Source organism: Leptosomus discolor, chromosome Z, assembly GCF_034619465.1.
Source record: "Leptosomus discolor isolate bLepDis1 chromosome Z, bLepDis1.hap2, whole genome shotgun sequence".
Taxonomy (NCBI): Eukaryota; Metazoa; Chordata; class Aves; order Leptosomiformes; family Leptosomidae; genus Leptosomus; species Leptosomus discolor.
The window spans coordinates 92,292,665-92,318,827 of NC_141419.1; the positions used below are offsets into that span (position 1 = coordinate 92,292,665).

Genomic DNA, 26,163 nt, shown 5'->3' on the forward strand with positions numbered 1-26,163 from the left:
GATTTAATTCACACTGTGAAGTGTAGAACCGTGGCCCTGTACTCCACTTTGGTTTTAAATGTCACCAGAAGTGAGAAAGGGAAAGATTGTTATTCATGAGTCTGAAAATTATCCTCTGCAAGTGTTTCAAACACTTCACCTGTCTGCGAACAGAAATCATTGCTAACGAGAAGGTTTGCATGAGACTGTTCCAGAAAGCAGGAGTGTGCATAGGTGCCCTTGTTACAGGAATCTGGAAAAAGGCAGTATCTGTTTTTCTCCGTATTTAAGCAGAAGTCTGTTCTGTGAAGAAGTCAGAAGGCTTCCCACACTTCCTCTATTTTTCTGGTGCAGGTGTAAAAGAAGAGAAAATCCCTTTAGGATGTCTTTTTCGTCCTCCTTATTCTGGGTCTGTCTGGCTTTGGTCTCTCGCATGAAGAAGAGGAGCCAAAGCAGTGAGAGCCTGGCTTCGGCCGAGGCCCGGTGAGGATGGTGGTGGCCCTAGCTGTCCCAGGAAGGAAAGGAGGGAATGGAGAGAGCGGGTCTGCAGCACCACAACTTTCTGCTGTTTCTTCTTGTATGGTACCACGCAGACACCCTTCCCAGAGTTTAGGTCCCTTCTGCTGGAAGGATGCACAATAATGCAGCAAGAAATAGCTCCTGCATGGGAGAGCCAACAGCCTACGTAGAGGAAGGACAAAGGCATTTAATCTGTCCTGTTTCATAGGTGACAGAGAAAGGAAGGAGAAAGCCTGTAGCTGCCCATTGGTTTTCAGGCAGGTTTTGTTCCTACGTCCCCTGCCACCACCTTCCCAGTGGAGGAGAGCGGCTCCCCAGGCTGCCCCGCTGTGCTTTTTGGATCACGAGCCATCCTCCAGCTTGAGTTTAGACTGAAAAGCCTCATCAGGCAGGGATCACCGCTGTCAGAGGGACAGGGGCCGGCCACCTTTCCCTGCGCCTGCGCGGTTCTTTTGCCGTAGTGAGGAGCACCTTGCTTGTCACGACCGGCTGCCTTTGGTCTTTCCTTCGTGCTGTCTTCATGTCTCAGACCATGTAGTCTCCGGGAGTTTATTTTCACGTTGGCAGCCAAACCCGGAGGGTAGTCCCCAGGCGAGGAGCTGGGACGCTTTCAAAGGGCAGCGAGTCCCATGCTGCTTTTCTGAAAACTGGTTTGAAACAGAAGGAAATGTCAAAAATGGGAGAAAAGTCCTGAAGACTGGTCTGCCTTTCCCTTCCTCTCATAAAAACGATGGGGTAATTTTTAAGTCTTCCTGCCTCTTGAGAGTGTGCTTGAGCAGGTTATTTTTTCCACTCCAGTCCTTGCTGTATAGGGTATGTAGTTGGACACACACACAAAAAAACCCTGTACTGTTAGTTCCCGCACTTCTGTGGGCAGAAATTTTCCATGAAGCTCTGAGATGTAATCTGTAGTGTAAGAAATGCACCCCGAGCGAAGGGATTAAGTGTGGCACCTCCAGCGGCAGGAGCTACAGACCGCAGACAGCATTCACCAGATCAAGGAGCACGGTGTATCTTTAATGCTTAATTTTCGGTTTAAAATACAGCTCAGATAATATTTGGCCCAGCTGCGTGCCATTTCAGAAATGCTTTGAGCTATCATGCTCGTGAATTTATCAAAATGCATTTAATCCCAGCAATTGGCAGACAGTATTATTTCATGCTTCCTGACGACTTGATTTAAATATAATTTATATCCATAATTATAATGTGATTGCTTTTTTTTTAAAAAAAAAAAAACAGTAAAAATTGAAGATTGACATTCAGATTGACACAGGAGACAGCCTATGAAGTTTTTCAGATGTCGGTAGCCGTTGCTTTGTGTGCGTGAGAGATGAGAGCAGGGCGAGGAGGAATGGTCTGCGAGGGTGTGAGCAGTGGATTTACCGGCAGCGGACGGTGTCATGGCTGTGACCCTGCTGGGGGCTGAGTCCCTTATTGTACCACCTCAGTAGCCCAGCCTCTTGGTATAGTGAATTTCCCCCAAATTATCAAACCCATCTGTATCTGCTCAGCCGTCTCGTTCGTTCTGGACCGTTCTGCTCTACAACTAAAGAATGACAACTCACGAAACCACAAGGGATGTGGGTTCATCTGCTGGGCAACTGGAAATTTGAATTTCACCGGGTAGAAAATGAGAGCAGCCCTACGGAGAAGGACCTGGGGGGTGTTGGTGGATGAAGAGCTGGACATGAGCCGGCAATATGCGCTCGCAGCCAGGCAGCAACGGCATCCTGGGCTGCGTCAGGAGAAGCGTGGCCAGCAGATCAAGGGAGGGGATTCTCCCCCTCTGCTCTGGTGAGACCCCCCCCCCTGCAGGGCTGCATCCAGCTCTGGGCTCCCCCAACACGGGAAAGACACGGACCTGCTCGAGCAGGGACAGAGGAGGGTCAGGAAGATGCTCAGAGGGCTGGAGCAGCTCCCCTGTGAGGACAGCCTGAGAGAGTTGGGGGTGTTCAGCCTGGAGAGGAGAAGGCTCCAGGGAGACCTTAGAGTGGCTTCCAGTGCTAAAAGGGGGCTGCAGGAGAGGTGGGGAGGGACTCTGGATCAGGGGGTGTGGGGATGGGACGAGGGGTGACAGTTTTAAACTAGAAGAGGGGAGATTGAGATGAGATATTGGGAAGAAATTCTTCCCTGTGAGGGTGGTGAGGCCCTGGCACAGGTTGCCCAGAGCAGCTGTGGCTGCCCCCTCCCTGGCAGAGCTCAAGGCCAGGCTGGATGGGGCTGGGAGTGACCTGGTCTGGTGGGAGGTGTCCCTGCCCATGGCAGGGAGGTTGGAACTGGATGGTCTTTGGGGTCCCTTCCAGCCCAAACCAGTCTGTGATTCTATGAAAAGGAGAAAGAACCAACCCAACAACAAATGCGAGTACCTTGCTGTATGAACCTTCTTCCCATCAGTAGGTCTCCAGCAGCGAGGCTCACCCCACCGACTGTTAGACAGCTCGTCCAAGGCAGGCAGCACGGCCCCTCCGGTATATTCGAGGCTTCTTTCACCACTGAGTCGCTCTGTGCTGAGACAAAGGGGCTGAGTTACCCCTGGATGCATCTGTTCTGTTCATTGCTTAACGCTAGGCAGAATGAGTTCTAATGGTATAATTAAGCTGTGAATAATAAACAGAAAAAACCCCAAATTTTACCAGGTGCATCCAATTTCTTTATTTGATCAAGATATAATAACGGGAGGAAGTAATTGTAATCTCACAGGCGCTGGGTTTGCCAGGGGAGCTGGCTCGTTGTTAAGCAACCCGAGTCATGAAATCGGGGTCTCTGGTTTGTTCCTGCAAACGTCTCCTTGACTGAATGGAGACCGAGGAGTGAAGACACGCGGTGTTGCTGTGGGAGTGCTTGGGTTCGATGCTGGGTCAGGTCTGGATTTGTTTTGGTTGAAGGCCTGGAAGAAAAGAGGAGGAGTTGGTGACGTTCACGCACGCCAGAAAACGGGGAAATATGACAAGCGTTCACCAAAGAGAAATAATCAAAATAATAGAAAGACAAACAAGTAGTATATGTAAAAGTAAACGATGTTGAGTCGTTTGTCTGGTAGGGGAATAATATGTAATAGCAATGAAAATTGAAAGTGAGTAATGAGGAAGAAAGGTTTGAGGTGGCAGTGGCTGAAGGTTGCAATGAGCCTTTGCTGCCCATGAGAGAGGGGAGAGAAAAGAGGAGTCACCTTTGAGGAACCTCAGCTTTGAGGAACCTTATGTGCTCGCAAACAAGGGCAAATACTCTCCAGCGAGAACAAGTTTTACTGGGAGATAGCAGCGTTTGCCAGATCTGGCTCATTCAGAAATGTCCCAAAATATCTCACTTTTCGTATTCCTCGCAATACCAAGTGCATCCCAGAGACAATTTTCTGTCTGATATTTTTCAAAACGAGGGGAGGGTGAGCAGTGACGTCTCCGTATTAAGGTTCAAATGTATGTTCCTCCACCTGATGGCAAATACTAATTCAGCCGTTGAGGAGCCAAAATCTCTAAAAATAAGTTTGTAGTTGGTGAAGCATCGACTGCCTGATGCTGTTTTCCTTTCAGAGAAATGTGAGCCTGGGCTCCTGAGCAGTTGAAAAACAGGGGTGTAGTTTATGCTTCCAGGAAGGTGGCCCTGAATTTGGAAAGAATGAGCTGAAAAAGGGATCACGGCGCATACCAAATTTAAGAATAGTTTGCAGTAAGATGTATCAGGGAAAATGACAGGAAATGATTTTTCGGTGTCTAAGTAGGAATATATCAAGTCAAAAAAGTTGTTGAACTCATTTTCAGATGAGCTTAATGACACTGGGGCAGAATCATTCTCGTTGCAGTCGTCCACTTTGCTGAATTGGTTCAGCAAAGATCTACAAGGATGATCTGAGACCTGAAACAGCTTGGAGGTCAAATAAATTAACTTTATTTAAACAAGTGCAGCGTTTAAGGAGTGCTTGGGTTATTATTTATTGTTATCTGAATGGGGAAAGGACTTCTGACTGTAGAGACTAATTTAATAGGTAAAGAGCTAAGAGCTGGAATCCATCCACAAGCCAGGCTTACCTTCCTTTTCTCCTTCAGTCTTCACTGAAAATGGCTGTCCAGGAGCGTGGGGCGTACCTCACCGAGCAAAACATATACAGAAGTATTTCTGCAAATCACTTATTCTGGCCAAAACTTCCATGAGAATGAATTGCTGGAATTCTGCTCTAGAGGTGGGCAGAACGGGGGCTGTTGTCTCTGTGTGTTGGTCCCGTGTATGGTCTGTATTGTCCATACAAGCTCCCAGCTGTGGCAGGTGGAGCCCATTAGCGCGGAGTGGCTCAAGCTCAGCGCTCTGGAGGAGGCAGATCTCTCCTCTCTGCAGCGAGGAGTCGCCTCTGACCGCACCATCTCTGCATCTAGAGTGCGTGGCAGGCGCTGATAAGAGACGAAACAGCCCCGTGCAGGGAAAGGGGCGCAGCACGTCCTGCGAGCCGCGGGTGACGTGACCCCGCGGCTGTCAGGATGGGCATCGGTTCTGCAGATGTGCATGCCCCCATCCAACAGTCCGCACCTCCACACGAGCTTCCCCGACCCCCCCAGCAAGAGTTTTTCCCCCCCGCGTGTTTTCAGCCCACGGGTGGTTTTTGTCCCCGCACGTGTTTTCAGCCCGCCCGTGGTTTTATCCACGTGTGTTTTTCGACCAGGCGAGTTTTTGCCCATGCACATTTTTAGCCCATGTGAATTTTTATGCCCACATGCGTTTTTATGCCCACACGTGTTTTTGCCCACGTGTTTTTTTATGTCCACGCGCGTTTTTAGCCCACACACCTTTTTATGTCCACGCGCGTTTTTTATGCCCACACGTGTTTTTGCCTACGTGCTTTTTCATGTCCATACACGTTTTTATGCCCACACGTGTTTTTGCCCACGTGCATTTTTATGCCCACACGTGTTTTTATGCCCACGCACGTTTTTGTCCGCGCGCGTTTTTATCCCACGCGAGTTTTGTCCCCACATGAGCTTTCCCCACACAAGTTTTCACGAGTTTTCCCCGCGCAGGTGCTTAACGCCGTTTCCCATCAGTGCCTCGTGCGGCCCCTCTGTCGGCCACTGCGTGGACGAGCTCCTCGCCCTGTTTGGAAACCCCAGGGTGTTTCCCGGAGCGGCCGCGGCGAGGCGGGGCTGTGCAGCCCCAGGGTTATCTGGGATATCCCACGGGTGACGCGCAGCGCCGTGATGTGCAGCAGCTCTTTAAGCATGATCTACAGACAAGGGGTTTTTCCTCTTTGCCCTTTGGGCAGCCTCCTAGCAAGGGGCGCACTGGTGCCACAGAGGGAGGAATGCCCAGCTCTGCCTGGGTAGGAGTTCCGAAATTCACTTCAGTACGTGAAAGCCAGCCAAGTTGTGGCACGTTCTTGTTTGTTTCTGGCCAAGTGTGTACCGAATCACCGACTTCCAGTCGTCGGTCTCGCTGCCGGGAGCCTGCTCGCTGCTTGTGTAAAGGGCTCACTAATAGGACTGCTCAAAACAGGAAGAAAACCAGATGTGTTTGTTTTTCCTCTCCTCTAGGGGACCCCTGCAGTTCCACCTGGATTAGCTGCGTGGCTGTGAGCGGGTTGTAAACTGGATGTAAAAGCTGCGCTCTTCTTTCCAACCAGAGAAATATTTGATGTAACTTACTCATAGACACTAATGGCAGTATTTCCCATTTCTTTCTTCTTTTCTTCCCTTTCAGTGCCCAGTGCGATGCCTCAGAATGTCTCCTTGGAAGTGGTGAACTCCAGGGTAAGTCTGCCACGTGCTCAGCGCCTCCTGACTACCGGTCGTGGATATTTGTGTAGATATTTCTGCTTCGTGTAGCTTTTTCAGATGCAAAGGAACCCCATCTGCCCCTTGCAGAAGGTTCCTTTTTGCTTGTGCAGGAGATCATGTTAATATAAGAATTGAAACCCACAAAAAAAGTGTTTTAGAGAGAATTGGTGATTTTTCCAGAGAGGCTTCTGCACCGGTAGTAGCACTTAAACTTAGGTGCACGAGCAGAAACTGTTCCAATAAACCAAAACTGCTCTTTGATGAAATGCAACAAGCTCAGGGAATAACGAGGAGCAGAGCTGTTCCGGGGGAAGAGGTGGCATAAGAGCCATTTCTTTGGTATAGGTTGTACGTGCCACGTGCAGGTCGGTGTTTTGTCATCTTGCTTATCCTAACAAATATATTTCTTGCTCTTAAATTCAGTGCTTTCTTCCTTAAAAAAGTCTGTTGTCCATATCGCTGAGGAAGTGCGTTGATATATCTCATAGTATAATACTGTACGTCATAGGTGTTAATTACGCTTGCTGCTTGTTGAGTGAAGTTTTTGTTCCGTAGCTGATTTCGGTGGCAGGCCCCTTTGGACATGGAAAAACTCACGCTTTAGAGCGTTCAAGGCAGGCACAAACCTCCCCCCCCCCGCTTGTTGTGTCTTGTCAGGACGTGGCCTTTGGAGATCTCCATTTGCACAGCTAGTGAGGAGCAGGAGCCCCAAGCTCGCTGATGAGGATAAACTGCTGTTTATATAATCTCTATATAGTATATTGCGATATAATATATAATAGTCAGTTTGATACGTCTTCTCTACTGCACATTTTTCACACCACCAAATGTATATTCTGATTTATTTTCATTTTTAACGCACCCAGCTCCGGTTACTTTTAAATTCCTCTTACACGTAGCGCCCAAAGGGCATTGGTGTCTCGGCACATCTTGTTCCGAACCTTTGTGTTTATTTTTTCGTGCTTATTCTCAAGGTAAAATGTCACCGAGCAATTGATCGCGTTTTGTAAGCTTTTGTGCTAAATGTTGGGAGGCTTGACGGGATGCTGGAGCCTGCTTTTTACCTCCCCTCCAAAACGCATCTTCTGCATCTCGCGAGGCACAGTATCAGTTTCGAATCGCTCGAGCTGGTACCACGTGTGACACAATAACGGCGTAAAAAGGTGTTTTAAGGGTGCGTGTATGAAACGGGGCTCTTGGTCAGAGAGGAGAAGGTACGTGGGACCAGTTGGGACGCTTCGGGATGTATCCTGCAGGTGACGCAGGTGTAGGTAAGAACAGATACCGCCGTATCCCAGCAAATCTCGATAGAATTAGGTAATTTGGAACAACAAGTACAGAAATGAACTAGGCTCGCTAAATCTTAAGGAACAAAAAAGGTTTTTCGAGTAGAAGCAGCAGCTTCAAAGCTCCAAAAAACCTTTGCCTGCTCTTCCGCAGTGCAGCTCCGGTGGCTGAGGTACACCTCAACTGCTGATGATGTAAAAAGCTGTATACAGTCCCCTGCTCTTTAAAAGGCTGCAATAACCCAGAATATTGTATCTCTGCCATCCGCTTTTTATCATGTTCTTGCTTCTCTTCTGCCTTGGCAGCAGTCAGAATTAATTTGATTAAACATTTACAATTCACAAACTGATTAAATCAAAACAAATAACTAAATAACCCTCATGGCTTGCTAACGGGATTTGAGTGGCGCACAGAAGAGCCCAAAGGCTGGCCTTGGCAGTTCCCAGAATTGTTTAAAATTTCATCTCTAGCTTAATAAGATTTCTCTCTATGCTATTTTTCTTTGGCGGTGGCAGGTCTATTAATTTAATAACATAACGGAGATGGCCAAGCAGATGGAAGATGCTTGCTATGAATTACTATTATCATGATTATTGCTTAATATTGATGGTGTTCTGTGACTGGAGACCCCGGTCAGATCAGAATTGATACTGGTGAGGACTCCGACAGAACTACAGTTCCCTGCCTGAAAGGGATTTCGCTGCAAAATGCAACGCAGAAGCGGCTGAGACGAGAATGGGGGCAGTTCGGTATCAGAAGCTGTGCACAGGGCGCTTGCGCGGACTTGTAGTTAGTGGTAGATGATCTAATAAGAAATAAGAGGTTTGTTTCTGAAATATTCTGAAAACACCCTGCTTTGCTTAAGGAAAAGGTCACGTACGGTGCTTAATACGTGGATAGAGTTTTGTCCAAGGAACATCTGCGTCAACAGCTTCTCCTTCTGGTGGAGACGACGTGGCAATTGCCAAATTTGGATCGGCAGAGGAGGTCAAAAAGGGGAAATGTTTTGTAGCAGGGTTTTAGCCAACAAAAAAAAGCACAAGAGCTGCAATTCTAAGCTAAACTAATTAGCAAAAGTTTTATCTTTTAACAGAGAACTCTCGTTTTAAGGTTCATTCTGTAGAACAAGGAGATCTCCACGTTGCTTTAGCTGACGGAATGGAACAACAACAAAAGATAGTCTTATGGGGGGCGGGGGGGATCCAGTGGATCTGAACTCTTTTGAGCTGGCATACCATTTCTGCGACAGCCCAGCTGTTGCTTTAGCTGGGGGCCCTGAGCTGAAAAAGTGGAAAATTTGCTCCTTTTGTCTTTTAGGAGATTTTTTTCCTTCTGTTGCGCTTGTTTCTTCTGCCCTTTTCAAGAAGCAGCGTGAAGGCAACTGTTGGTGGCTATTTATGTGTTTGTTTGCTTCTTTACTTCCTTGCTTTAAATATTGGTGTGTTTTTACTTTCTGTAATTTTTTAAATACTAGTTACTAATTGGCCAATCTAAAGTGCATAAATAGCTATAGATTTATCTAATTAAAGCTGTATGTAACCATTTCTCCTTCCCATTTTCAAATACAGAGGAAAGTGAAGAAATAAGCATCATCTTTAGTAGCGATCTAATCTCAGGAAGTAGTTCCACCCAGATGAATAGGGATTGCTTCTGGGGTAAGGTTTTTCCTAACCGGTAACGTTCTCCTAGGGAAAGTTAAAAGACACATAATGAATCTGGGATTTTTTGTCATTTCTTTTGTGTGTGTGTTTGTATCTCTACCTAAAAAAGCCCCTTCATGGAATTTATGCACTATAATGTTTGTAGAATGGTACTGCAAATCAATATTGGTGCTGTTTATGAGATCTTACAAATACCTGTAAATAAATCTTAATCATTAGTTCATGATAATAAAATGCAGGAGTTTTGTACGAAATTTAGCAGAGGAGAAGGTGGTTTAAGCTAGCGAGAGCTGTGGATCATAGGCTTGAATTCCTCCTTTGCAACAGTTTGCTGAGTCTTACCCGTAGCTCTTTCCAGCGTGAATAATTGCATTGTTTAACATTCGCTGAGCAAAACTCTCCCCTTCTTCTGGCCTCTTGGTCAATTATTCCTAGCAAAATCTCTGCAGCTATGGAGAGTGTATTTCGCTGTCGAAAGAGGCAGGCTAGTGGGTACCACCCCGAACAAATCACGTAATTTCACACTACTTAAGCACACAGATCTGTGCCTTCTGGAGATGCTCCGTATTCATGGCAGCTTTGACCCGCTCAGGGCTGCGAGGTGTTTTGGACCAAAACTCAGCAGCAAAGCAGCTAATCAAGCCTCAGCGCGGCCGCTGGGGGTTTAATCGCAGCTGGTGGCGTGAGGCTGAGCCTGACTTTGGGATCGGCCCAGGCAAGGGCAGACTGTGGTCAGCAGCTCGTCAGCAAACTCCGTTTTTAATTACGTTCGTACATCTTAGCGTTTTGTGGCGGAGAACAGCACCTAAGGTGATGAGTGCTGCTGGGTACCTCAGGGTAGGTAGGTACTTCGGAGCTAGCTGTGCTTTCTGTAGTCACATTGATATTTTTATGTTGTTTCTCTGTCCTTTCTCCGAATTATTTGAGCCAAAGGATTTAGGCACTTGAAGTCTGGCTGCCTGCTCTTGTAGGCGCTCACCTAGGGGACGTTTTACATTGACCCATCTTTGCCCCTCTGTGGCCAGAGAGGATCTGCTGATGGGACCTAAAGGAAACGAGCCTCTTGTCAAGCGTTCCTCGTCGTCTGCACGTAGATCTGCCACTCAGCTGGAAAACGTTTAGCCGTCTCCAAATTAAAGTCGTCACCAAACTGTGAGCCCTTGGACAGTCCGTGAAACAAAGCTTTCACCATTTTTAGGCTGTCAGAGTGAAATGTTACAAAGTTCCTCCTCCTCCCCCTCTGGGTTTGGTCCCCACGTTGAATTCTGCTGTTGAGAAGGACGCAGGCGCGAGGAGACGTGCCTTGGGATGCTCTGGGACAGACGTGAGGCATGCAGGAGCCAGATGTTTGCCACTGCGAAAGCTATTTTTTTAATATTTTTGTTTTCATTACGTGGCATCTGGGTCTGGAAGCTGCTCTGCGCTGACAGCGAGCGCTACACTCCGGCACAGGCAAAGAGATCAACCATTCTGTCAGCTCGCATTTAGCTCAGCTGCTAAGAATCGCTCTGCTCCTAAATGTACATTAAAATGTGCTATAAATGCATCCTGAGCCTTCAGAGGAATTGTTGCTGAGCTGTACATCATCCCCGTGAGGTGCCACTGGAGGATGAGGATGGATTGGGGCCCTTTATGATGCAGCAATATCAAGAGAGAATGTTGCTTTCAAGGTTGGACAGGCTGCTTGAAGTAGGTGCGATATATTCTGTTCAGCGTCCTTTATCACGCGTGAAAAGTTTGGTTGGCATGGGAAGTATTTTTTCCCCCGAATGAGCATTGTTTATAGTGCTCAGGCTGGACATCAGGAAGCATTTCTTTAGAGAGAGGGTGGTCAGACCCTGGCACAGGCTTCCTGGAGAGGCGGTCGATGCCCCGAGCCTGCCGGGATTTCAGCGGCATTTGGACAATGCCCTTAACCACGTGCTTTGGTCAGCCCTGGGGGGGGTCAGGCAGTTGGGCTGTGTGATCGCTGTGGGTCCCTTCCAGCTGAAAATACCCTGTTTCTCTTCTAATTCCAGTTCTATGCTAATTCTATTCTATAATCATCCCTTGTCTCGCTAATGAAGTTTCAAACTGCCTAAGCAAGCAGCAGGGTGTGCCATGACCTGGCCCGGGGTAGAGGAGCCGTCTCCCATCCTGCTGACGGGGGAGCCCCTCCGTGCCTCCCCTCCGGCCCCACAGGTGAGGTTTGCAAAGCACCGATCTGTCCTTCAGCTCCGGTCATGTCGGGTGCTGAGTTTCACAGCTCCAGACCGGCCATTCTGGACCCGAAACCCAGCCTTGCTGGTAGGAGCTGTTACCGCATTTTACAGACGGAAAGACTGAGACCCAAAATGCTTTTTCAAATACTTAGAAAATGACTAAGTGATGAGGCACGTGTGATGAAACAGTTCTTCTGGCGGTATGGCTTATTTTGGGGAAAATCGATGTAATAGAGCTGGTGGGTTGTACTGTCAAACAAACTGCACCGTCGGTCCCATTCACCAAAAACCACCTTCCAGCGGGGTGGGTGAGCCCGTAAGTATGAAAAAGCCGCGGGAGCTCAGCAGCGGTGACAGCCGAGTAGTCAGTGTAAGTGCTTGCTTGGGCTCACCCTTGGCACAAGGCTGCCCTGTGGTATTTCAGTCTGGCGCTTCGTGGCAAGGATGAGGGAGCAACGGGGTGGTTAAGCTCGATGTTAACATGGTATTTGCAAAGTGTGGAAAAACATAGTAATTTATTTCATTAGCTAACATTTGTAAAGCACTGTGGAGACTTGGATATACGGAAATGTTCTGGCTGTAGGAAGAGATGAGCTGTGAACTGGAAACGGAGATTGGATTCCACATAAAAGGAATCGATGTCAAGGAAGCAGTTGGAAAGAACCAAAAAGTAAAATCAAAGTGACTGTCACCACTGTTTAGAGATGTGTCCTCTAGAAACAACGTACGTAACCTTTAGATCTATTACTTACGGAGAAGACCACAGAGAAGGAGCTCTTTAACCTTTAAATCTATTACGTATAGGAGAGGATAGTAACAAGCATTGAGCTTAACCTTTAAAATGAGAAAATTTGCTGAAACTTGTAGATCAGTACCTTCTGATTCTCACTTCTAATCGTACACACTCTCTTAGAAAATATCCCTTGAACTGGTCCTGCTGGAAGATGTGTCGTCATCAAGAGAGCGTTACAGTCGGGCACTTCAAAGCGCGTCCCACAGGCGCAAAGAGCTGTTTGTCTTGAATAGTACGATAATTTTTTGCTGCGCTTTAAGGGTATCGTCCACATCCGACGCCTCGCCGCTGAGTACAGACCACGTCTCAAAGGTTACGGTGTCAAAACTGGACAGATTTCATTATGTTATGGGATTTGATTAAACCTTGTTCAAGGTGATGAATGTTCTGGCCACCTTTCCATTTAAGATAAATTTAGAGATACTATTAAGCCACTTAATGCGCCCAGGCAACACACAGAGTCGGAGCTCTGGGCAGTTATTTCTTAACGATAAAGACTCAGTAGGTTCTGAACAGTGTAGCACGAGAGGTTTACCCAGAGACCAATAAAGCAAATTAATGAGCTATGACACTGATTAGTAGAGCTAGATGTTCCTGGGTATCTCGGAGAGAAAAAATAAAAAGACTAGGGAAGGAGAAAGAGAAGGTCAGGAGGAATGGGCAGGGGAGCAGAGAGCCTGTGCTGCGCTGCCCCTCTCCCTGGTGCCTCCAAACCACAGCCAAGAGGAAGGAGATGCCGGGCTAAATGCTGGGATTTTGTTTTCAGTGCTCAGGATGACGTGATTTCTGCGTGGCTTTGGAAATAAACGTGCCAGGTTAAGGTACCGATATCCCTCCTAATGTGAGCAACCTGGAAAGCTGCTGAGTCCAGCTTTACTGATCACACACGGATCGAAAATATTCAGCCTACTGACACTGGGAAATGGTTGTAACTGCTCTACCTAGAAGCTTGATATCAGGGAAAAAAAAAAAGTATTATTAGAATTGTTATCTGGCCTGTCTCTGGGCGGTTGTCCCTGGCCGCAGTGGTGGGCTGTACCGCGGGCAGCCAGAGGCGTCTGGGTGATGCTGAACCATCATTTTGACAGCTTCTGGGGTTTCCTTCGGGACTCCCAGCCATCCCAGTTTCCTGTGTTATTTTGTAGTATATCTGTTATAATTATAATTCTATATAATTAAAGAATTATTTCATTCTTTATACTTCTTTCCATGCAAATTTTGAGTCTTTTCATGTACTCCTGGAGGAGGCTGTTTTGAAACAGTCCGTGTATACTAAAGGTGCACAATATGTTGTATTTCGTGGTTTTATATTTTAATTCTACATCTATGGATTAGATACAGTTAAGAGTCGTAGTGTGAAGAAGGCACTAAATATTAGGAAAAAACCCAGTGAACAAATATACGGCAAAGATTATACTTCACTTCTAGATTATGAGTAAAAAAATAAGTTTCAGGATGTCAAAACCAAAAGAATTCAGTGATTTTCCTAAATCACAAAAAACTGGTTTGAACTGTTTGGGGCTTCTTTTAAACTTCTGCGCAGTGTGGTAAGGGACTGAAGACAGCAATTTCCAGTGCTCCGTGCGGTTGTACCCGATGTTAACGCAGCTCGTCTGGTTGGACGCTCTCCCTTTGGCGTGTGGCGTGCACAGGGCGGTGGTTTCAGTGGATTTGGGGTTTGCTGGAGGTGTGTACAGCAGCAGAGATTGATTATGAGACTTTTAATACGAGTGAGAGGTTAAAAGTTTGTCTCTGGTTTAGGATGGTGCCAAACAGTGACTTTCACCCGTACTGGTGGGCACTGAAGTGCCATGACCACGCGCTCGACCCTCACAGGCTCCATCCAAAGTGGGAGGAGAGAGGGAGTTTAGTGCCCGTTGAACTGGGAAAGCTGCTTGCTTTGTGTTTCGATCGGGACAAAAATGGTCTTCACCTACAATATTTCCTTCGAGCGACTGAATGATGGTTTTTGTCAAAATCTAGTATTTATATGGTCGGTCAAACTGCAGCCTTGAGCAGGGCTCTCCCATTGCTGGTTGCAAAAACCTCCAAGCTCCCTCAGCCAGTTACTGCTTGGGCTGGAAAGAAGGGGCAGAAAACAAGCTACCTTAGAAAAATGCCGAGACAAGAAAGTTTCCCTGGTGCTGTGGCCAGCCTGTGGGCCGTCCCACGGCGAGCTGTCTGCCTCACGCGCTTCCAAGACCGCGCGGTTGTCCGCTCCGGCTCTGCTCCTGGCTTCACCCGGACATAGAAAGGTTCAGATCCTCCCAAAGAAAACCTTGACTTCGTGAGAGTCTTTGTGTGGTCAGAAGTTCCTCAAAACCCCTAAGCAGGTTGGCACAAGTGCCTCCGTCCCTGCCAGGGGACGCCTTTGGATGCTGCACATCAGTCGGTTGTTCTAATATTTACTTTTGCGCCCTTAAGAGATCCTTATCCTTTTGCAATTAGGCCATTAGACTGACAAAATCATTTATAATCATAACAATCAAAGCAGTGTGCTAATCTGTTCCTAAATATATTTCTCCTTAATTTGATGTGTTGTGGTAAACAGTTTATTCATTTATAAATATGTTCCTTGAAAATTACCGGTATAACGTTAGTCCAAATAAGCACAACATTGTTTTTAATATCAAAGTGACTAAACTTAGCAGAGCTGCCTCTCTTCCCAGCAAAATTTGTTCGTATTTTTATATATATATATTTATAAAGAAGCGATGCTTTTAGTTGAGAACTGGGAGCTGGTAGGTCTGTGTTTTAATCCCTGCTGGTTTTAGGAGAAAAGGTTTAATGCTGTGGGTTGGTTCCATCTGTCTGTGGCGGTGCCCTACTTTCTCTTGCCAAAATTTGGAGCTCGATCAAGTCCTCTTGCATTCGGGAGTTACGTAAGCATCTTCAAAACATTTTTGTCGCTGTTAGCTTTCTGACCACCCCCCCCACACCCCCCCCCCCGTTACACTTTGGCCTTGAATTAGGGATTTCAGCGCCTTCCCGAATTGCATTGATCTTTTAAAGAGCTCGTTCTGTCTGGGAGCACAATGTTATTTATGTGATTTACTGCGATTTGGTGAGTAGCACAGATGTTGTCTGGTAGAAGCCAGACTCTTCGCTGTGGCCATCCAAGTTGTCATCGTCCAAACGCTTCTGCGCTTGCCCTGTAAGAAGCAGACAGTGCTAGGTGACCTGTAGAGGGAATTTCCATCAGCCTGTATGTTGCCTTTAAGGGCATCATGAGGAAACACGAGTTTTGTTCAGATTTCTTGGGTTGGAGGAAACAACTTGTCCTCATTCGTGAGCAGACAGGAAGACAAATTGCTGGCTGTAAATAATTCACTCCCCTCTAATTCTGGTTTGCTCCGTTTTAATTTTGCAATACTGCCAGATTTTATTCCACATGGCTTTCTTTGGTTTTCTTTATTATTTAGTGCTCTGTGCTCTAATGCCTTTTCTGTAACAGTTTTGACGAGGGAACGTCTTGCAGTGAAAAGAAAAAAAGAACAGCAGGGTTGTAAAAGAGAGTAGCAGCTGAAGAGACAAATAAGACCGAGCATCCTAACGCAGGCAAGGCCAAGTGGAAACAACATACCAGAGCACCACGACGGGGGTCAGACTTGCTTTTGGCATCCAGTGCTGCTCCACCTTCCTGATGGCAAGTGAAGGGCGCTGTGGGCTTGTGGGTTTGCAGGTGCAATGGGCCGTGCTGAAAGACTTCGAGGTACAACATCAGGAGACGCCGCAGTCAGTGTAGTCCCGGAGCTGCCCGGTGCCAGCAGCGCGCTCGCTAACCGGGGCTGGTCCCGTTTGTCAGTGTTGCAACTTGATTTGCTCGTTTTTTTAATTGAATCCGGGGTATTGCCCACTTAGGGAGCAGAGGGGCGTTAATGAAAGCTGTGAGGTTAATGGACATAAATGGCATTAAACCCCCGTGTGGATGCTCTCAGTCGAATGTGAAGTTGTGGTTGCAGTGAAGCATGGTCTTCCTTGAAACACCAGCAAATGAAGGCCAGTTTATTTCTGAAAGAAGGGCATCCACGCTGGAGTTCAATGCCCTTTAATTTACAGGCGTTAACTTCACCCTTTAAAACAATTCCTTTTACTTTCTTCACAGAAAAGCAGCCTGCGGTTATGAAAACCATAAACAGATTTTCATCTTGCAGGCGCTAGAATGAGGGAATGGCATTTTTTTTAGGATGATGTTCAGACCCATGAAGTAGGACCACACTGACCCCCGTTCAGCTCCATGCTCTTCTCGTCCCCTACCAGCTGCTGGGCAATAACAGTTTGCAGTCATGTCTGTACCTTGTCACTTTTATTCTTGTTATTTCCATGTTAGAGGGCCCCTGAGCACTGCTGCCTGTCCTCAGCATCTCATCCTGCAGCTACCACCACCCCAAAGGCTGCCAAGAGCTGCCTCCACGTAGCTCTTTAGTATTGAATGTCAGCAGAGCTTGAGAGCCTGGCGCTTTCCCGGCGTCACGGATATTGTTCTCTGCTCGGTCATACGCTAGTTCAGTCAGTAGCTGTGAACAAATAAAGAAATTATTGATAATATTTCAGATGTAATCTAGATCTTCTTTAGCTAGCTTAGAGCGCAAGGCTTCCCGTTCATCTCCATGTCCCTAGACACCTCTTCTGCACGTTTCCTTCTAACAGCCAGCCAGCCTAACTTGCCCTGTCTTCATATGCCACTTTATATTTGTCCCTCTGTTTGTTTTTTTTTTTTTAACGGGTAACATATGACATGCAAATTAATGTAATTTTTTATAATCACATATATTTATGTAGATTTCTTTGGCTGAAGTCCAGTGAGTAAAATTGGTGGCCTTGAATGACCTTATTTTTGAAAAATAAAATAATAATGCAGTCTCCTACTCAGTGTGGCTGGTTTGTGGGGGAAATTACTGTAATCTTCTAAAACTGTTATTCGTAGGAAGGACTCCTGAATTATTTCAATTTGATTATGTAACCTAGCAGCCGACCTTTGGTGAACTCCCACAAAAAGGCCAGGTTTCCCATCTAAAAATCATCACCTCCCTTTGAACAGATGTGCGGAACGTGGGTGTCTCTGCCGAGGGGCAGCTCGGGGATGGGCTGGTCCCTGCAGTGACCCCGATCCCTCCTCTGCAGCGGTGAGCGCCTGTGGGTTGGGGCGAGGGGATGCACGTTAGGCTACTGCGGTTGCGGGTTTTAGTGGAGAAAGGGAAGCGATGAGGAGGGAAAAAAAGGAAATCTGGGTTTGCGTTGTCCACAAGATTTCTACCTTGATGTCAACGTGGGCTGAGAAATTCTCATAAATAATAAATAGGTGATAAAAAGCCTGCGAAGGAGTGGTGCATGGCTGGGGCAAGAGAGTTCGCGTTTGGGAGGGTCAGGTTGGCAGCGTTCAGGACCTCAGGAGGTGCGCTCGGTCTTACTATGACTTTTTATACTTAAAGGAGACTTGTAAGAAGGATGGGGGCAGACTGTTTAGTAGGGCCTGTAGCGATAGGACAAGCGGTAATGGTTTTAAACTAAAATACAGGAGATTCAGACTGGATATAAGGAAGAAATGCTTTACGACGAGGGTGGTGAAGCACTGGCACAGGCTGCCCAGAGAGTTGATGGATGCCCCATCCCTGGGAACATCCCAGGTCAGGCTGGACGGGGCTCTGAGCAGCCTGATCCAGTGGAAGATGTCCCTGCTCGCTGCAGGGGGTTGCACTAGATGGCCCCTGAAGGGCCCTCCCAGCCCAAACCAGTCTGAGATTCCGTGATCCTCTGAGCGTGGGGGCTGCGCTCCCCTTTTGCATGCAACAGCCAGGAGACGAGCTTGAAGCGAATCGGTCCCGAGCAGCGCGATGATGGGCTGCGCGACATTTGGGTGATAACTGTGGTAAATCTGGAACGAAGGCATTTTCCAGCCCCGCGCCGCGGGTGCCGCTTCAGCTGTCCGCCGCGGTCACGGGCGCGCGCACGGTTTCTCTGGGCAGATAGCAAACGCGGCGAAACCAATTGGCAGAATTTGCCGCTTTATTTCGGAAGGGATGGCTGGAATATCAAGCAGGAAAACAAGGATGGTGGTCCTGTATGGGACTGTGCGGGAAGCGAGGGGAGAGGTGCTGTCGAAGCAGCTTCTCGAGGCTGCAGCGTGAACTTCTGGCGGATGATTGTCTGCAAAAATGTGAACAACAGGAGGGTTTTTCCGCGGTATGAAACAAGTTTTCTCTTCGGACGTATCTATGTGTGTATTGGGGCAGCGCGGTAGTTGAAGTGCGAAGAAGAGAAGGCTCTGCTGGAAGAGCACGCTGGCTTGGTGGGGAAAAATAACCGAGTAGTAACAATTAACTTTCATAAAGTGTTTTTCATCTTCAAAGTGCTTAACAAATATGGACTAATTAATCCCCGCAGTTCCCTCGTGGGATGTGAGCATGGTTTCATGCATGGGAAGCAATTAGCTCTGGAAAAGTGCTGCCTCAACACTGAGCCCCTTTAGGAAGACAATGCTATCGGCTTCTGCAGGCACCAGCGGAGGCCTGGCGAGGTGGTGGCCGATGGCTGCCGTCCCACTGCTGCTCTCAGAGGGCTGATCTTAAGGAAGAGCATGAAAGCTTTTGGATTTACTTCCCGAGCCCAAAGCTGTCTCTATAGCTATCGCTGTAAAACGAGGCGTGCACGCAGCTCTGCTGCAGGGGAAGTCAAAAGGAGTTGGAATAATCGAAGGGCGGGCCTTGACTTCAAGGGGGAACCTTAACTGATTCCCTCTGCACGTGTCTTGGGACACAGAGGTTCAGCCTATGCCCGTTCGCACGTTTTTCCCACGGACTCCTGCCCCGTGCTTGGCGCGGAGGTTTGGAAACCTCCGTACCCGCGTTTGCCGGTGGCCATCAAATATCGTCCTTTGCTCAGTCATGCACGAACGTGAGTAAATAAACAGAGCCAGAACGATGTGATAATACCTTAAAAGTCAAATCCTCCATCCCTGATGCGGTGGCTTAGACTGTCCTCCTGCTGCCGCGTCTCTCTGCGATACATTGATATACGGGTGGATTACTGGTTGCCTCCACATCTCGCAAGGGTTCTGTGGAGGTGGTTGATCACTCAGAGCTTCCCTGCATGTGAACGATTGCAGAGTTTGGCCCTGTGGTTAGGAGCTGGTTTTAGTTCTGCCCCTGGGTTTGTACTGGGCTGGTCAGCCTTTCAGATGCACCACCTTCCTTTACTGGTGACCAGCTTGGGCTGGGAGCTCTCGTTCTCAAGTATGCAGCAGACACAATTGCAAAGTCGATAGAAGTAGTGGTTTAAATAAATAAAGGACTCCAGTACAGCTAAAATGAGGGCAAAATTGTAAAAGAATTGCGTAGTAAGCATCATATAGCACCCTAAAGTAGTGGAGCTTAATCTTTCCCAGTCAAACGGAAGAAGGGGATAATGTCATCTTTCCACAGGAGTGCTGTGAAAATAAACTCATAAACGAACATGTACATTAAATTCATTAGTGTTTGCAAAGTGCTTATGCTACAGAAATCCCAGGAGGCACTTAGTAAGAGTATCTCCTGGCCAGGACTGCAAAGTTGAGTGAGCAGAGTGAAAGCAAACTTAATTAATAGCTTTTCGTTAAACAAATCAGATTCTGTGCAATAATTCAGGCATGGGAAGGGCTGCCCAGCACTTCCTGACTGCTGCATCTTGACTTCGCAGAGTGGTGACATTTCAGTATGGTTTTTACAAGAATTTCCTAGCTCATTGGGAAAGTAGATATGGGGAAAAAAATAACTCCATATGGATATCATGTGACAAAAATCTGTAAACAGGACAAAATTTTTAGCCCCATTCTGCAGATCTCTGCCATTTCAACTAATAATAACCACTTTGCTTAGAGCTGAAGTTGGCTGTGATACGGGCTGTGTTCAGCCTGCTCTGTGGTGAGTGCTTGGAGTCTTTTCTCGTGGTGGTCCAGAGCAGAGATCAGGCATGAAATCTCACAGAAAAAAAAAAATATGTGTGCGTGTGTGTGTATATATATATATATATATATATATGTATATGGTCATAATTGCCACCAGGCTTACAAATGGACTGGGTTGTTTTTGAAGATTCCTAGGTTGGCAAAACTGTTGGATGGCTTTCCATCCAGCATGGGTGAAGTTGAGTGGGAGCGACAAAGGGACATCCCCAGTACAAACACAACCTCCTGCAGCGTGGCCGGGTGCTGCTCACAGGATCTTCAGGTGGGGAGAAAAACAACCCCTCCTGCCAGAATATACGTATATTTTTAACTGGAACAAAGTAACGCTTTCTGTACTTTGGTCTTAGAAGCAGCTGAAATTTTTAGTTGATGTTTTCTGGAGCAGCTCACCCTGAGGCAGTTATCTTCACCAGTAATGAAGGTAATTCAGTCCTACAGGTTTCACCTGCTTCACAACCTGCTGTTGCAGAGGTTTCACCGCCTTGTCTAAGGCAGTCGTTGCTCCTCCAATTAGTCCATCGCCAAACAGATTTCTCTTAATCTAAAAAGTCACTTTTTTTCTGCTCGCTGTCTGTTTCTTCACTTTCCATTTGAACATGACTGCTCCCCTCCAATATCCTGGAACAAACTTCGGTGAGTCTCATGCATATTCATAAGTTTATTTTCAGCACGGATGTTCTGCAGCTCGTGTTAATTATGTTCAGCATCTCTGTAGAAGTTCTCAGAAGTTTCCAGCTGTTTAAAAACCTTGTCAGAGCTACTGTGTGCCGCAGTCGAGTGCAGAGCCTAAATATGCTTTCAGTGTTGTAAAAGAGAGCCAAAACATCGTCGTGCTGAAGTACCAACAGAACGTTTTCTGTTTGTTATTTCCCACGAAGAGGATCAGAACCCAAACCGGAGTGAAAGCCCAGCAAAAAAACCCCAAAAAACCAAACAAAAAAACAACGGAGCTTGCCAGAGCCACTGCTGCGCTGAAAAAACGTATTAGAAAAATGTTATTTTCTAAGTTACTGGTCAGGGCTATCTGTACTTCCCAGGTAAAGATTAATACTGCCTGAAAATGAATAGGCATGGCCCGTCTTTTGTTCCTGTTCATTCTCCGAGATGGATTTGCCGTAACACGGAGCGTGCTGGAGGCAGTAAAGGGATGCTTCGTTTTCCACCCCGTGCCGCTCTGCGCCGTGCTAAGGCAGGGGCTGGGAATACCCCACGGGCACGAGGGGGCCTGTCGCTGCATCTGGTGATGCCGGGCAGCTTTCGCCCTGCCTGTCTTTGGAGCTTAGTAAGTTTTTAGAATTAATTGAGAATCAGGGTCAGTCGTAGGAAGCAAATCTCTTGGATGCTGGGAGAATTATTTTCTTTCAGGCACAAGACAATTAAGTTGACTCCGTCAAATATGGGGACCTGTAACCCCAAGGCTGGTCAGAAGCTGATGAATAAGGTGTTTTCTTCCTTTAGGTCTTCTCCAAAGTCCTCCCAGGACACTGGGAGAGCTTCCCTGGCTTCAACATTGCCCCCCATGGATCACTGCAGCAATTGCTGCCGGTTTCGCCATTTCACCGCTCGCAAATGCTCCTTGTTGGCCAGTGAGGTAGAGTGACTCGTGTGGACCTAAAATGTTGGGAAGTCCTGGAAATTGTAACGTTTTCGCTGTTGAATGTCTTGCTGACAGAAAGAGTATTGTTTCTAGAAAGGCGTCTTCCAGAAATACCGCGTTGGTGAAGGACGCTTTTAACGGAAATCCCTTACTTTTGCATGCCGAAAGGTAGCCAGCAGTTGGTGTAAACTGGGATGCCTCTGAGCAAAGGGGCAGTTAGGGTTTTATTTATAGGGTTGTATTTGCAAGGGCTGAGGGGGAAGGCTGTCTTCAGTTGGCTTGTAGTGACTGGCGGCAGCCTGGATTTCTACACCCGTGGGACGGCCAGAGCTCATGCGTTGCTTGGCCTGAAAGGGTTAAAAGAAAGGATTTTTTGGGAAGAACCTTATGTGGCTCTTCCTTAGAATTATAAACATCCTAATAATTAATCTATTTGGGTTTTTTACAAGTAAAAAACCTAACAGAGGAGGGTTGTTCTTTCCTTCGCCTCTAGATCGCTCACCCCCCTGCCCGTGGTGTTTGGCTCCGCAGATGCTCTGCCGCGCCAGCCCCGCACCCGGGGAGCTGAGCAGGGTTTGGAGAGGCAGCGCTGGATTATTCTTCCCAGTTTTCTCATGTGCTGTTTATTTTGAAAGATGTTATCTACGCCTCTTATTGAATTTACTGCTGATTACATTAAAAAATTAATACAGCCGAATGCAACGAAGACTGACAGGCATGTGGCTTCTGAGGAGCAGTGATTTAATCACAGCCAGCAATTTGCCCAGTGCAGAGTTGGTTAGCTGCTGGTATTCAGTGGAGAATACCTTTGGGAAAAAAATGGTCATGAAGTTCTTTTGACTGAGCTCAAGATTTTATGGTTTTTGCATCCAAACTGTGGAAGTTGAGGTGGTTTGATTGGCTGAGAGTTAAAAACTATTTTGAGATAAGGAAAAAAAAAACCCCAAACCTGGTACAGAAATAGAAGAAGGAGAAGATTTTTATTTCATGCGGGGGAAGTTCCATTCAAAAACTGAATTTTGCACCTTTCTGTGCTCCCCAAACCTCTAGATCTGGGAGTAAATGTACCCGGTTTGCAGCGGTTAGACGGGAGGCTCTGCGACGAGGCGGCGCACCGCAGGGAGAGTGTGGCACAGCACAAATATGTATTCCTGGCGCTAACTCCCGTGCTATAGCACTTGCAAACCCCTCCTTTTTTTTTCACTGTTCATGTCAGGAGATGCAGCATATGGAACAAGCGCAGCCTAAATGATGTGTCCTTTCCAATAACTGGCTGCTTACTGCCGCCTGAGAGTTTATTACGAACAGCTATTTCTTCGCTCATTAGGACAAGGATCTTTTGTTCTGCCGAAACACAATAAAATGAGCCATCAGAAATTTGGGAATGGCTTGTCATAAAAGTTTACCGAGTCAGGGTGCTGCTGTATGATCGAATAAACACGGAAGCAATTCATTCTGGGGCTCGGTGTGAGCGCTCGTGGTTCAAGATGTTGGGATAATTTGGGTGTCTATCTTCCTTTGATTTCCGATGGCTTGTAATGAGTCGTAAGATTTCTGCAGCATTGGCAGAGTTTTTTAATTGGATTTTATTTTTATTGTATTATTTAGTATATATATAAAAAACAGAGAGACAGCAAGTGCTTGTGCTTCCCTCATTCTCTTTAGCATTTCTTAACATCATATTTTAATTGCCTTTTATGCAGAGATACACACTGGCAATATGTTCTTTTATCATCCTCAAATATATTGGCCTGGTGCCATTTATAAAAGAAAATTTCTCTTCTGCAGTTTGACAGTGGAGTGTACAGATTTATACGATTTTTGACATTTTCCGTAATTATTTTTTTATTACTGTAAAGAAGAGTGCATGCGAAACTTAAAAAAACAGAAGCGGCTCCATTGTGGTGAAATTCCTCCTGTCCTTCAGGAGGGCAATATCATTGTTAGAGGCACTCGGGAGCGTTTGATACCGTTTACCCTTCGTATTCTTCTTTGTCTCCAGTTCCTTACACGTAATTTAGTTGCTTGAAAGTACGAACGATACAGGGCCGTGAGATAATGCCAAACTGTTTTGTCTTCTTGCCCGCATCATCAGCAATTAATACCAGCAAATGGTATGGTAATATAAGAGAAAATTAGTTTAGAAATGCCTTGAATGCTGGCAGTCCTCATCTCTTGTGACCGCTGAACGCTCTCGAGACGCCGTGTGCGACAAACCGCCCGACAGACACAGCCGATGAGTGGAGCGGGACGTCACCTGCGTCACGCCCACCTTTCCAGGGATGGCCAGGCGTATTTGACGATCTGAGTTTCCATTTCTCAAAGTCTGGGGTGCTCAGAGAAGCAGACAAAATTATTTCAGTGACAAAAGCTGTCGAGGAGGGACGGGCGGGTGCGGAGCTGCAGCGTGTCATTCATGTCAACAACCCTGAACGGGTCAGACAGTTGAAACGCGTCCGTTACGACTTATTTTCCCTAAAGCGAGTGGATGTAAAAAGCCCATCTCCGCTGTCAAAATCCCAGTACCACCAGCAGCGCCCACTGCTGCAGGCAGGGCTCTCGCTGCCTTCTCCCTGCCTGCCTGCCCGCGGGTGCACCCTGCCAGAGCCCGGGAGGAGGGAATCGCAGCAGCGAGCCCGGGCTCGCAGGTGAGTTTGTCAGGGGTGCTGAACGGTATCAGGGGATGGCTGCGTGCTTCGTAACGTTTGATGGGGGTTGTTCCGTGCGCCCTTCTTCCAAAATACTTGGCGCATCTTGGAAAAGGGAATGAGCCGCGGGTTTTGGCAGGCGCCTCGACCCAACGCCGCGGCGGCAGAGTCGTGGCTGCGTCTGCGTGGGTCGCCGAAAGAGCGAGAAGGTGTTGGGTTGAGAACGCTGTGGGTGCACAGATTGAAGCTGTCTGCAGCCGAGGAAGCAGGGACTGAAAGGCAGGGCAGGGCACGCAGCGAGTCGTTAGGCAACCAGGAGCAAACTTCGTTAGGCCGCAGCATCCAGGCTGGTGGGGACTGCCTGGGCGCTCTGATGTCCTAGGAGAAATGAGCTGGAAGTGCGTGTGTCCGTGTGTAAAAGTGGGAGTTGTCTGCTTTATTTGTTAGGTTTGGGTTTTCGTGTGTTCCTTCTGCCTAAAAGGACAGAGCCCTGGAAGTCTGTTTGTAAAAAGCCTGTTAAAACTGCCGTTTTTCTCCTAGAAAGTTAATTAAGGGAATAAAAAAGGTCGAATCCTAGCAGACAGATTGCGACTCCAGGATTCAAGGTGGCCTTGGATGCCTCCTGCACACCCCAACGCTTCCTCAGTGCTTGGCGAGAGAAATGGCCACTGCAAAATAAAACTGAAAAATGCGATACCGGGATAGAAATGAAAACCAGAAGAACTCCCAATTTACTGGTTGTGCTGACTTCCCTCCGTAGCTCCAGCTCTCTAACTGAGCTCCTCGGGAGAGTGTTTCCTAAAGATGCTCTAAAAATGGTTGAAATACTGAAGCAATAGCAGGCAGTTGCATTAAATAACTGGCTCTTAGCTTATAGCAACGTAGAAGCTGACAGGCTGTGGTCAAATGGAAATTCAAGCTCTGAAGCTTACAAATACCCTGTTTTAACTATGCACCTTTTTTTGTGTGTGTAATTAATTTTGAATGCTTCCCATCACATTCTCCACCGAGCTCTGAGCCTGGGGTTCTGCAGTGGAGCCACAGCACGTGGTTAGACCTGCACAACTGTAAGAGTAGGTGGTTTTGCTCACCAGAAGCGGGTAATTCTTGAAAAATAAGATCTCTGTTCGCAGAGACTCTGTCTTCGCTGTTTTTTCTTCAATGTGTAAACTGAACAAGTTTAGGAGTGTTGGCAAAATTTCAAGATACCACATAAAGAGATACCTAAATACAGCTCCGTGTGTTAAGAGGTGAGCTGAGTTCCTTCATAGCTCTTCTGTTTGCTGGTGTTGCCATTCAGACTAAAGTTGGGACATTCCTCTTGCTTTTTTGGGTAATATTTGTCTTGGTAATTTAAATATTGCTTCTCTCTTGTATGTGTTTGCGCCTTCAGTCAGACGCTGTCAGCCCCTGGTGATTACCAGTCTTATCTCTGATAAGAGGGGTTAGAATCCGGACTTTCAGATAGCTGGTAACAAGTTAAAGTAAAAAAAAAACGAGTCAGAACTTGGTGCAAGGATGGAAAAATTGTGGATTAGTGCAAGACAAACTTCTATACCCAGAAGAGGGCTGGTCCTGCAGCAGGGGCAGCTCAAGCGATGGCCTCGGTTGCGTCACGCCTGCCTTGGCTGAACGAAACGGGAGGATGGGGTGGCCGTGGCTCCTCGGCGGCACAGGGAGGTCACTCCAGCCCTGCGGGGTGCCCGCCGGGCACGGCCACAGCTCCGCCTGCCCTCTCCTCCGTGGGCACCGTCACGCCGCCGTTAACTCCGTA

The 26,163-nt window shown here is 47.2% G+C and overlaps 1 protein-coding gene across 1 annotated transcript in view; it reads left to right on the forward strand.

Annotated features, from left to right (window-relative positions):
• Positions 1-26,163, forward strand: part of DCC (DCC netrin 1 receptor) — a 566,036-nt gene that overhangs the window by 421,661 nt on the left and 118,212 nt on the right. The window contains exon 12 of the mRNA XM_086479399.1: positions 6,184-6,233. Within this exon, the coding sequence (XP_086335525.1) occupies positions 6,184-6,233 (50 nt within the window). The remainder of the gene's footprint in view (positions 1-6,183; positions 6,234-26,163) is intronic.